Source organism: Xenopus tropicalis, chromosome 7, assembly GCF_000004195.4.
Source record: "Xenopus tropicalis strain Nigerian chromosome 7, UCB_Xtro_10.0, whole genome shotgun sequence".
Lineage (NCBI taxonomy): Eukaryota > Metazoa > Chordata > Amphibia > Anura > Pipidae > Xenopus > Xenopus tropicalis.
In genome coordinates this window covers 25,337,201-25,351,137 of record NC_030683.2, presented here as the reverse complement: position 1 = coordinate 25,351,137, position 13,937 = coordinate 25,337,201, and the positions used below count along the sequence as shown (strand labels likewise).

General features: G+C 42.3%; 1 protein-coding gene across 4 annotated transcripts in view; it reads left to right on the top strand.

Annotated features, from left to right (window-relative positions):
- exoc6 (exocyst complex component 6) overlaps nt 1-7,449 on the top strand; it is a 165,342-nt gene extending 157,893 nt beyond the window's left edge. For all 4 annotated transcript variants that reach the window (XM_031905941.1, XM_031905939.1, XM_031905940.1 and 1 more), the window contains 2 exons: nt 5,113-5,225; nt 5,630-7,449. In XM_031905941.1, coding sequence (XP_031761801.1) covers nt 5,113-5,225; nt 5,630-5,762 — 246 coding nt within the window. In that variant the 3' untranslated portion in view covers nt 5,763-7,449. The remainder of the gene's footprint in view (nt 1-5,112; nt 5,226-5,629) is intronic.
- The last annotated feature ends 6,488 nt before the right edge of the window (nt 7,450-13,937 follow it).

Genomic DNA, 13,937 nt, shown 5'->3' with positions numbered 1-13,937 from the left:
TAACTTGTCTTGTTTTGGCTCAACTAAATTTCTTAAAAAGGCAGTTTGGCATTTTATTGCCAATAGATTCGCCACATCAGTGCCACCTAGAACGCTATATTCAATCTGCAGAAAGCTTTACCATACCGGAGTAAATAGCCCTAGAAGCTCCCTCCATTTGTTTAAGATAGCAGCTTCCATTTTAGCTTGGTTTCGATAGCTTTTGTGCTGCAGCTCTGGCCGTTGGTAGCTCAGATCACACATTCTGATGGGAGGGGGAATGAGTTCTTGTGAGAATGAAGGATTTTTTTGAGAGAGGAAGTCAGATACCCCAAGAACATGTTTACAGAAAAGGAGACAAGAAATCCTGTGTTTCTAGAGGACTCAGTGCAGCATTTCTGTGAGTGCTTATGGCTGTATTTACATAGACCTTTCTGATAAAGATTACTTAGTTTTTACCTTTCCTTTTCCTTTAAGGGTCTCCCCCAAAGTCAGTTGTAACCCCATTCTTTAAAGGTATTTGCGTCAAAATGGGCTCTTTGCACTCAGCGCCCATGAGTGCTTCTTCCCTTCCATTCCAAATCAAACACTTCTGCGCTTATGGACAAGGGTTTTCCTTGCACCCTGAGTCGGCCCTACGCACTGCTTTTAAAAAAATAGCTTGCAAACGTCACTTGTTGCCTAACAACTAACTGGCAAGCTGACTTCAGTGCAATAACATCCAATTTGCTGTGAAGCGCTTGCAAAATATATCCCCTACATTTGTGTCCGGTGCAGCGCAATTGCATTATGCGCAATGTGGCTTTATAACAACAAAATGGCACTTGAAATTGCTCACTGCATATTTGATCATAAATGTCCCCAATAGTCTTCTGTGAAAAATAATCACATATGTTACCTATGTTAAGAAACATGGAATGTTATGTAGAAAGAAATAACCATATGGGGCTTTTGGGTAAACCCAACAATCAAAGCATGACAGTTTGTATCCTTTACGTACATCCGTGGGTCATAAATAACGTGATACTTGAATGAAAATTCAGTCCATGTTTGGCCACAATCCCAATCGGTCAATAACCCAGCCCAGTTCCTGGTATCTTGGTATTCGGATGTGTTCAAGGAAAAATTAGAGAATGGGCATAAACAGTTATAGCAAACCACTGCAGCACTCCGATTGCCTCCTTTCCCCTTCTAAACTAAATCATTAGTTTCTGGAAAAACTTGACTGTCAAAAACCTTCTTGTTTAAAAAACTCACATTCTACTCCTCATTTTCAAAGGGCCTGCAAAGTTTCAAAACTCACATTTTAAAAGCTCTTATAGTTTGAAAAGAAATATTCCATTTTTTGTATTTGTTTTTTGTTTGTTTTTTGCTCAAATAAACCTTGACTTTTTGTGTTTGTGAAACTTAAATTCCAAAGTGTGTTTGTTGTGCTCAGTTTTGAATGTTGAGAAATCTGCCCCAAGAGAGGCAATCTTCATCATTGAAGCACTTTGTAAAATGTTTTGAACCCCCCCATTAATAGAAGATGTTTTATTCACATATTATTCTATTAAAGCCATGGTCCCTTTGCCTGCTGGGCCATAGTTGGTGGTGCTGTTCTTTGTAGCCTTGGAAAAAGATTAACTTAACTCAAAAGAGGTTTGAGGTGGGACAAAGCTCCTCGATACTTCCCAGCTGCAATACATTTTGAAGTAAGCAGCCCCCCATAAAGGAAAGACCCTCCTTTTGATCAGCCACAAAGTACTACAACAAACCTGTTAAGAAAATAATTATACTCTCCCCCCCCCGCCCCCCCTTGGCTTTGGCCAATGGTTTTATGGCTTGTTCAGTGGCCGTCCAACGACAACAAATACAAGTGAAGGAACTGGAAGAATAATGTAGATGGGAGACGTTTGAGTGACAGTGGGCGACAGCTGACGGTTAAATAGAGAAGTGAAAGATAAGCACGGTGGGCACCATTGTGTCGGCAGAAGAATTGATTGGGTGCTCACAGCTGGAATTTATGCAGAGTTTTATTCAGCAGAGGAGAACCATTCTTTCTTCCCTCTGTGCCTGTGGAAATAGGGGAAAAGGCATCCTTCATACTCAGGAATGGAAGGGTCACCCCCTGACCCCAAGTGATTTTTTTGTCCATCCTGAATGGGGCAAAAAAGGCTGCAACCAGCATTCTTTAAAGTGTCTTCCATTGCTGTCATTTGTGTCCTTGGCCAGAAAACTTTGGCTTAGTTAAATAGGGTGGAAAAGAGCTACTTTGTCATTTTAATTGTTGACATATAGGAGTAATTAGCTACTAATAATAATGAATTTCAGAACAGATGTTCGCGTACAGCAGTGCACTGACGGCAATCACATTTCTTTAATGTTTGGGGGTTTGGGGAAATCTGGTAAGGTTGTTTATAAAGTGCCAGAGCCAAAAATCAGTGGAACGTGTAGTATTTGTAATTTCACCTGTTTATAAAGCTTTGGCAGAAATGCGACTTTATCTTGGATTCGTTTTTCTCAGTCGACATCCACTTTGACCAAAATATCACTGGAATTTGGCAAAATTGCATTGTTTTCTTCTGGCGGCATAAAGAACTAATTTTGGACAAAGTTAAAGAAGTCATTGGTATTTTTCACTCTTGTTATTGTTGAAATAAAGAGGTTTCAACAACAAATACATTTTCTGTGCTTCATTAACAATTACTGCTATAGCAGTCTTCCATTTGGCTGAAAACCTTTTATGGTGTTGCCACACCCGCTATACCCAGGCCTGCCCCATCTGCCTGAAGCCCTGCCCAATTATGGGAACCTCTTCCCCCTTTTGGGGTCAATGATTCAGGACCACTGGGAGATATGTTTGCATGACAAGAACCAGATATATTTTATATTTACTTCTAATCAATAACTTACTAATCTCTGCTCAGTAAAGTGTGGCTCTTGGACCTTTACCTCAGGTCCCTATATATATTTAAATTTTCAGTCTAGAACTGAATTCGTCTTTTGAATTGGAAATTTGTTGAAAGATAAAACTGCAGTGTGTAAAGTTTTGACATTGTAGATATTGGAAAGCAAATTGCAAGGAAGTTTCTCTACTTTTTTGGCATTTCCATGACTTTAGTAAAGTGTGTGTTGCAAATTAAAATTTTGGTTCTCATTTTGCCAAAACCAGATTCTACAGGACATCGTCATTTTTAATATCATTACTCCATTGACATTTTATTACAGGTATGGGATCCGTTAGCCAGAAAACCCGTTATTCAGAAAGTTCCAAATTAAAGAAAGGCCATCTCTCTCCCATAAACCCAATTTTAATTAGATAATTCAACATTTTTACAATAATTGTCCTTTTCTTGCTAATAAGAAGGAACCTTGTACTTGATCCCAACTAAGATATAGTTAATCCATAGGAGGCAGAAACAATTCAATTGGGTTTATTTCATGTTTAAATAATGTTTTGGTAGGCTTAAAGTATGAAGATCCAAATTAAGGAAAGATCCCTTATTTAGAAAACCCCAGATCCTGAGCTTTCTGTTTAACAGGTCCCATACCTATATATTTATGTGACACAACACCACAAACAGAAATGCAATGAGAATAGAAATGTATCTTCACCATAGGATTTTTTTCTCTGCAAAATGAAACTTTTATAAATGGTTGAAATAAGATATTTAAAAAAAAAAAAATTCTACATTGACTGCTTATAAACAGGGGGCAGCTAATGGTTCTGAAACCTGGTGCCGCTGTCTGTGTGCGTTATGGTAGAACGTAACCCGGGAGGGTTTGTAAGCAAAGTATTTAATGGTAACAAACAGTAAGAAGCTGGAAAGGAAGTCGGTTTAAATGGCTTAGATGGATTATGGCTTTAAACCTGAATAAAAGGGATAGTTGTTTTAGTTCAGACACATTAGCTTTTAAAAGATTACCTCAGTATTGACCCGAGAGCCGCTGAGGTGGACCTTAAGATAATGATAGGGATGAGGGGATCATTCTGTTTGTGTTTAGGAATAAGGGATTCCCCGGTGAATTCTGGCAGCAGCTCACTGCATGTTTAGCCTGGGATTCTTCACTGAGGATAAACTAATTGCAATTGTCCCAGGAACTTAATTAAGTAAAACCCTGCTTTCTATTACCCTGGAATTTCATATTCTTTGGGGGAATTCACAACAATGTTAGTAAAGGAAAATATCGGAAATAATGTCGTATTTTTCCTCCTCTACTGACAATTTTCAAAAAACGTTTTTAAAAAGTGGATGTGGTTATTTTTGCGCCATACATACCATTTTGAGAATGTCATAACAACTACATTTTTTACACCACAATTTCTTCACCATAATGAAAATATAGAGGAAAAATGGTTAATTTGCCTTAAGTCTGTATAGAGGAAAAATGTTTTGGTGCCCAAACAACATCTTCACAACGCAATAACAATGGCGGCATTACGACTAATCCATAAAACTATAAGATGCCTTTTGTGAATCTGTTGTGCGAAACTGTGTACTTACTGACACTTTTGTGATTCCCCTTTTGTTTTTTCACAGCCATTTTTTTTGTTTTGATTTTGTGTTCTACTTCCAAGGTAGCTCCGGGAAATGTAGGAGAACATACAACGTGGGCACAGTTCTAGGTGTAAAATGCTTATGGCATTATAGTAGGGACTAGTGTGCCTTTGCCTTAGTGCCTACTAATTGTCACTGGGATGCATGGTGGCAACCTTCTTTAGTCCAGGACTTGCTTATTTTTATGCATGACAACCGTATTTACACGCATGCAATTTAACCCTGATTCGTACTTATATTGGTACATTGTTTGTGCCTCATTTGCTAGCACAGCTGCCAATGCAGTCACACTGAAATGGACACAATGTTTGGGTTTATTGAAGCCATTCATTAAAGTTATGCAGTTATGCTGAAATTCTGGGAAAACTGCTGCATTGTGGGTTAAAAAAAATGGTGGTTTGCGAGGTTCAGTGCAGATTGCCCTCTTTTGCATTTAGCGCTAAAGCACTTGTACATAGGGCAGTGATGTATGAGGCCCTTTGTTTTGGCTGTTGATATACTGTAATATTGTCTTAATGTGCCTTTTTAGAGAAAATTACATGCAATCATTCCCTTTGGTTCTTACAAATTGTTGCCATTTTGTGTATTTCAGCTTCTGGACCTTTTTATGGTGTGGGACTGGTCAGCTTACTTAGCTGATTATGGGCAGCCGTACTCCAAATACCTGAGAGTGAATCCAAGTACAGCCCTGATACTGCTGGAGAAGTAAGTACACACCTACGGATCTGGCGACTGCAGGGATTGCATTGGATTTGGGCAGATTGGGCAGTCTGTTTTGGAATGAGAAGGTTTGCTTGTACGTGTATATCTGTCTGTCTGTGACCTTGACTGTATCATGAAAACGGTACATGTGCAACAGAGTCACAGTGTGACTGGTCAGAGAGGTCTAATACTGCATTTATGTAACTGTAACCCATTTTTGTGAATCGTTTATATGGACACGTTAACTGTTCTGTCTTTTGTACCCCTTTATTCTGTAAAGCGCTGCGTACACTGATGGCTCTATATAAATAATAATAATATTTAGTATTTTAATTTTGAATACATAGCTATGTGTTTCCCCATGAGTTGGAGAGCTTACTTTAACTTAACTCTTTCTCCTTCTCCAGGATGAAAGACAGCAGCAAGAAGAACAACATCTTTTCTCAGTTCAGAAAAAATGACAGAGACAAACAGAAGCTAATAGAGACTGTTGTGAAGCAACTCAGGAGTCTGGTGAACGGGATGTCTCAGCACTCGTAACATTCACCTCTGCAGCATATCATCCAGATCTGCCCTTATATCAAGGGATACCCACCATTTGCATCACTGCCCCCATGTCTGTCAGGGGATACCCATAATGTGCACCACTATCCCTATACCAGTCAGGAGATTCGTGTAATGTGCACCACTGCCCTCATTATATTCACGGAATACCCATATAGTAAACCGCCGCCAATACACTAGTCAGGGGATACTAATAATGTGCACCATCGCACCACTGTCACTATACCAGTCAGGGGATACCCATAATGTGCACAATTGCCCCTACACCAGTCAGGGGATACCCATAATGTGCATTATACACCACCTCCCCCATACCAATTAGGGGATATCAATAATGTGCATTGTTGCCCTTAGAGCACTCAAGGGACACCCATGATGTGCAGCATTGACCCCATACTGATCAGATGATACCCTTAATGTGCACCACTGCTCCTATACCTGTCAGGGGATACGCATAATGTGCACCGCTACCCTCATATCAATCAAAGGATACCCATAACATACCCCACTGACCCTGCACAGGGAATACTGATAATATACACCACTGCCCCCATACCAGCCAAGGGATACCCATAACATACCCCACTGACCCTGCACAATCAGGGAATACCGATATTATGCACCACTCCCCCATACCAGCCAAGGGATACCCATAACGTACCCCACTGACCCTGCACAATCAGGGAATACCGATAATATGCACCACTGCCCCCATACCAGCCAGGGTAAACCCATAGCGTGCACCACTGCCCTTATACAATTCAGTTGTTACCCATAATGCATAACACTGTCTGCATACCAGTCAGGGGATACCCATAATGTGCACCGTTGCTCTTATACTGGTCAGGGGATACCGATAATGTGCACCGTTGCCCCTATACTGGTCAGGGGATACCCATAATGTGCACCGTTGCCCTTATACTGGTCAGGGGATACCCATAATGTGCACCGTTGCACAAATACCATTTGTGGGATACCCATATCGTGCCCACTGCCTATAGCAGTCAGGCAATAAGCATGATGTCCACCGCTGTTCTCATACTCATAGTGGCCACAATGCCCAGCACTGCTCCTTGTAGGAGTAAGAGGATTCCCATTATACACATAATAATGTGCATTGTGCACTGCAATCATAACTGCTATAGAAACTTTTAATTCATTTTCCTGTTCCTGTGGCTCAGAATGAGGGACATGAATGATCTTTTGTTTATGCGAGGGGTCCCCCTTTACTTTTTCTCCAGAAGAAGGCACAGGACTGTGCTAGAACTGTAAGAAAAATCACAGTAATTTGCCCTGTTTTTATTTGATATACAGCAGATAAGACTTTTTGCAAAAAAAAAAAAAAGAAAAAGGGCCAACGTGCACAGCAAATACAGGATTGTAAATATTTTATTTAATTGCTTCTAACATTGCTGCTAAGAGCCTGCCAGCGTGATGCCAGCGTGGTATTTTAACAAGGACGATCGTTTTTTATACCTTGAGATTCGGAGTGGCCGCTGAGACTGAGAAAGCAGCCTCCTCGCTGTCACTGTCCCCAGCCGCCTTTTCTAATGACATGACTTTAGGTTCTCAGGGCTGTGATTTTTAATCTATACTTTGTAAGTATTTCCTTTACAATGCGACTATATCCTAAGATAGGGAATAAAGAATATTGGCAACAAAATGCACTTTACATTATTTCTAAATGCGCCCCCCACTTACCCCTACTTACCTGCCCCATGGTTCCATTTGTTTGAGACTTTGGGTATCTGCTTAAAGGGATACTGTCATGATTTTTATGGAGTACTTTTTATTTCTAAATGACACTGTTTACATTGCAAATAATTCACTCTACCATTTAACATTTTATTCTTGAACCAACAAATGTATTTTTAGCTGTAATATTGGTGTGTAGGCGCCATCTCAGTGCATTGTGCCTGAGTCTGAGCTTTCAGAAGGAGCCAGCGCTACCCATTAGAACTGCTTTCAGCTAACCTATTGTTTCTCCTACTCCCATGTAACTGAAGGAGTCCCAAGCTGGACTTGGATTTCTTACTATTGAGTGCTATTCTGATACCTACTGGGAGCTGCTGTCTTGCTCCCTTCCCATTGTTCTGCTGATCGGCTGCTGAGGGGGGGGGGGGATATCACTTCAACTTGCAGCGCAGCAGTAAAGTGTGACTGAAGTTTATCAGAGTGCAGGTCACATGGCTGTGGCACCCTGGGAAATTAAGAATATGGCTAGCCCCATGTGAAATTTTAAAATTAAATATAAAAAAATCTGTGCTTTTGAATAAAGGATTGCAAAGCAGAATTCTGCCGGAGAAGCTCTATTAACTGATGTGTTTTTTTTTTAAAAAAACATGGTTTCCCATGACAGTATTATTTTAAGATGTTTAGAAATTGCAGGGTTTTTTCCCTCATCTGCGGGCCGAATGGCCAGATTGTGTTGAATGAGGCTCCCTTAATACTGCTTCATGCCCAGATCCTGTCACTTATGTGTGACCCAACACATGCAGATGGCCAAGTAGATTGTTATCCCCAACTAAAGAGTCTATGTACAGACAAATGGTTGGACAATCCAGTAGAATGACCATGATGCTCCATGTATTCCCATGTGCCAGCTGTAGTTCCTGGGGGTCACTCAGCGGCAGTGATAAAGAATTTGAAGGCTGGCGCTCTAAATATAAGAAAGTATGTAATACAGGTATGGGACCTGATTTCCAGAATGCTAGGGACCTGAGGTTTTCCAGATAAGGGATCTCCATACCTTAAGGCTACTAAAAAATAATTTAAACATTAAATAAACCCAATAGGACTGTTCTGCCCCCAATAAGGGGTAATTATATCTTAGTTGGGATCAAGTACAGGTACTGTTTTATTATTACAGAGAAAAAGGAATCATTTAACCATGAAATAAACCCAATAGGGCTGTTCTGCCCCCAATAAGGGGTAATTATATCTTAGTTGGGATCAAGTACAGGTACTGTTTTATTATTACAGAGAAAAGGGAATCATTTAACCATTAAATAAACCCAATAGGGCTGTTCTGCCCCAATAAGGGGTAATTATATCTTAGTTGGGATCAAGTACAGGTACTGTTTTATTATTACAGAGAAAAGGGAATCATTTAACCATTAAATAAACGCCAATAGGGCTGTTCTGCCCCCAATAAGGGGTGATTATATCTTAGTTGGGATCAAGTACAGGTACTGTTTTATTATTACAGAGAAAAGGAAACCATTTTCAAAAATTAAAATTTATTTCATTAAAATACAGTCTATGGGAGATGGCCCTCCCGTATTTCAGGGCTTTCTGGATAATAGGTTCCCGGATAACAGATCCCATACCTCTACAGGAATGTCCAATGTTGTTGAGCCTTTGGCTGTTGGTGGGGCAACTAAAGAGTTCAAACAAATATATCCTTTGTCCCTAAGGGGCTCCTGTGATGCTGGGGCAGGGGGAAAAATGCCCTTTCTGCCTACCAACCCCGGGTACATTTCCAGTGTAATGTATATTTGTTGCAAACTGACAAATCACCCCTCTAAGACAGACATTGTCTGTTTGCTCATTACTTTTGATGTATGCTGCAGACTACACTAGTTTCCCTGGAAGCCATGCAGTTTACCTGTAAATGAACTGCTAATAAGCCATTTCAGATGCCAGTTCTATGGGTGAATGAGGCAAGTCTGCTTTTAGTACATTGCTGACCTATTTAATAATCTGAGAGTCATTTTGCTCCGAATCCCAGTTTGATTTGGTGCTGCCAATAAGTGCAGTCCAATCACTTAGCGTTGTGCTAAGGTGGCCCTTTGTGATGGTCCAAACGGCTACTGGCAGCTGAGTCTGTTGCACCACAAATACTGATCTCGAGCGCTTGGCTCTCCTTTTACTGCAGTTTGTGATCTTGGGAATTGGCCATTGGAATACATTTGAAGTTGTAAATTATTGAGAGCGGGCTCAAACTCTGGGAGATTTATACTGATGGGGCTATAAATTACGCGGCTGCACTCCAGCGGATAGGCCTGTGAATGTGGGAAGACATATGTCTATCGATTGCGGGTGGGGGGCCCACTCCTGCCACTTCCAGTGGAACAAGATAAACACGGAGCGCAAAGGGAGTCAATAATGATATCATGTTTGCTGAGTGATGCTTAACCCCTTGGGTGATGACAAAAACAAAAAAAACACAGGCTCATTTTACCTTATTAATATTATCTTGTTCATATAGCGCCAACATGTTCCATGGTGCTTTATAGTGATAATACATCATTTATTGCCGAACAGGATCTTACTCTAAGGCCCCTAACAGAAGCCAATTAACCTTGCTAATTATACCTGGGCTCCCAGTACAGCGTGGAGTCATTAAGCCATCGTTCTGTGGCCCCCAATGGGCATAACAATGTAACAAGGCCCAGTGGAGCGGCAACCATGAGGCAAGTTAAGAATCTTGATTGAGAAAACAGCACCCAACAAGTTACCAGGGGGGGGACAAAAAGACATTTCTGGATAAGAGGCAAAATTCCAGTCTTCAAATCAGAAATGTAGCTTTTCTAATTGCACTCTGCACTAATTGCACTAGTGATGCAGGTCCCCCGAGACCCTCGCTGAAAGGTAAGTACAGGGGTGAGGGAGATGGTACAGGAAAAACTGCGTCAGGCCACCCTGGGCACCCAACCTAAATATGCCCCTCAGGTTGCGGAATTGACGTGCTTCCTCTATGTGTCATTGCTTCCATCTAACAGCCTCAGCCCCAAGCACCCTAGGGAGGCAGCATTAGGGGGACGGCCTTTATAATCATTAAAAAAAAAAAATTTAAATATCCCCAGATTTTTTTTTACATTTTGAGATTATATAGGCACCCAAGGGCAGGGCTGTCCCCTGATGCTGCCGTCCTGGGCAGGCCCTCAGGTGCCTATATCTAAATATGCCCCTGGTGTATTTACATATAGGCACCCGAGGGGAAGACAAGTCACAGCAACAGGGGTGGAAGACCCCAAGGTAACAGCCGGTGGGCTCCACACATGCTGGTCTGACAGTGAATCCGCCCCGTGTGGGCACTGACAGGCTGCTGCTGTGCATACTAAAGGCTGGGAAGATGGGATTAAGCAGGTGTGCTCTTGGCCTTGGGGATAAATGGAAGACTTGTACTGTGGTATGACGCAAGGGGAGCCCTGTAACAGGCTTTATTCACAAATTGTTGTGAGACACAGACTGTATTTTTTTATTATTATTATTATATGAACTATTTGACACAGGGAGCTGCAGGCCCTAAGGGTGGCCCTGTGGACAGGCAATGTCAGCACTCTCACTAGCTATTATTAATACTAATACTCCCATGACTCTCTGCAGGGCATTGCTCCAGAACAGCCAGCTGGTCAAAGATGGTTCCCAGGAATATCAAACATTGTTACATACATATAAAGTGATTGCACTACCTCCAATTATACATTGGCATTAAAGCCAACCACCCAGCTTTTCTCTGGTAGGGTTAATTGGAGGGAATAAAGCCATACCTTCTATAGTGGGAGAATAGAATGAGGACATTCTCAGAATGGATCATATCAGTAGCACCCAGTCTGCACCCCATCTCTGTAACTGTAACAGTTTAGAATCATTTCAGATGTTTTCTGTGGGTCACAACTGTGTATGGGAAGGACAGATTCATAATGATAGGCAGGGAGGAATATAGACAGCAGTAGAGACTAACAGAAAGACAGACATAGAGGCAGACAGATATGGAATGACAAATACTGACACAGGATGAGCAGATGGTAGAGAAACCCTAAGGCTCGTGCCATAGGGGCAGATTATTGGCCTCCGGGCACACACGGCGTATTTCACACTGATTCTGCTCAAGTATGCAGCTTCCAGCTAAAATATACTGCCTGTACTGCGCCCCGGCCTAAGCACTGCTACCTGGGCAGCCACAACTCTCTGATTCTTCAAGTGTAGGGGCAGATTCTCGAGTAATGCTTACTGGCCGGCAAGAGATCCCAGTAAATATTGGTAATTGCTATTAACATTCATTGCATATGCAGGATACAGACACATGAGGATGATGTAGATGACAGACAGACAGAAAATAACAGATTGGTCACATGATACATAGAGAGATGATGATGATGATAGAGATAGATAGACAGATAGATAGATAGATAGATAGATAGATAGATAGATAGATAGATAGACATATAGATAGATAGATAGATAGATAGATAGATAGATAGATAGATAGATTATAGATGATGATGATAGATAGATAGATAGATAGATGATAGATAATAGATAGATAGATAGATAGATATTACCAACATATAAATGAAAAAGACTACAGAATAGATATCAGAGATAGAACATAAATTGAGAATAAAAGATGTAGGGAGTAGGGAGACAGAGACAAATTTAAAGACAGATGATTAGATGATTAATAAATACACTATATCAGTGATCCCCAACCAGTGGCTCGGGGGGAACATGTTGCTCCCCAACCCCTTGGATGTTACTCTCAGTGCCCCCAAACCAGGGAGTTATTTTTCAATTCCTGACTTGGGGGCAAGTTTTGGTTGAATAAAAACAAGATTTCCTACCAAATAAAGCCCCCTGTAAGCTGATAGTGTGCATAGAGGCTGCCTAATAGCCAATCTGAGCCCTTATTTGGCTCCTCCATGAACTTTTATGGTGCTTTTGTTGCTCTCCAAGTCTTTTTACATTTGACTGTGGCTCACAAGTAGGAAAGGTTGGGGATCCCTGCCCTAGCTTGATAGATTGTAGTAAAATAAACTGTTTGATAGTGTTATGGTGATGATGAAAGTTTGTAAACTGAATAGACAGGTAGGCAGTTGGGTTACATATAATATTCCACAGATGCAGATAACTCCCCTGTACCAATGGAGGGGGGCATGGCTGTTGGGAATGCCCCAGTACCTAGTACCCAGTGTGGGATACTGAGCACCCAGAGAGCTGTGGGATACTGAGCACCCAGAGAGCTGTGGAATACTAAGCACCCAGAGAGCTTTGGGATACTGAGCACCCAGAAAGCTGTGGGATACTCAGCACCCAGAGAGCTGTGGGATACTAAGCACCCAGAGAGCTGTGGGATACTGAGCACCCAGAGAGCTGTGGGATACTGAGCACCCAGAAAGCTGTGGGATACTCAGCACCCAGAGAACTGTGGGATACTAAGCACCCAGAGAGCTGTGGGATACTGAGCACCCAGAGAGCTGTGGGATACTGAGCACCCAGAAAGCTGTGGGATACTCAGCACCCAGAGAACTGTGGGATACTAAGCACCCAGAGAGCTGTGGGATACTGAGCACCCAGAAAGCTGTGGGATACTCAGCACCCAGAGAGCTGTGGGATACTGAGCACCCAGAGAGCTGTGGGATACTGAGCACCCAGAAAGCTGTGGGATACTCAGCACCCAGAGAGCTGTGGGATACTGAGAACCCAGAGAGCTGTGGGATACTGAGCACCCAGAAAGCTGTGGGATATTGAGCACCCAGAAAGCTGTGGGATACTCAGCACCCAGAGAGCTGTGGGATACTCAGCACCCAGAGAGCTGTGGGATACTGAGCACCCAGAAAGCTGTGGGAAACTCAGCACCCAGAAAGCTGTGGGATACTGAGCACCCAGAGAGCTGTGGGATACTGAGCACCCAGAAAGCTGTGGGATACTCAGCACCCAGAGAACTGTGGGATACTGAGCACCCAGAGAGCTGTGGGATACTGAGCACCCAGAGAGCTGTGGGATACTGAGCACCCAGAAAGCTGTGGGAAACTCAGCACCCATAGAGGTGCCGGATACTCAGCACCCAGAGAGGTGCCGGATACTCAGCAACCAGAAAGTATTATAAAGTCTGCACCCCAAGGCAGTATAACGGTATAATAGTCTGTACTGTATTGCGCTGTTGCACTGTACAGCAACACTGTAGCTGTAGCACCTCACTGCGCTGCCTGTAACTGAATCGTATTGAGCCGCTCCGACCCCATGTGCCTGACAGGGTGACACCATGCAGGGTGGGTGCCTCTCCCCCAGTAACGGGCCCTGTCTCTGAGCTACAGACACTTCTATATGGGAGCCCCTGTCTGTATCTGCCCTTATCCTATCTGTTACTATAATCTCTCTCTGCCATCTCTGTCTAACTATCTAACACTCTATGCTTCTATTATC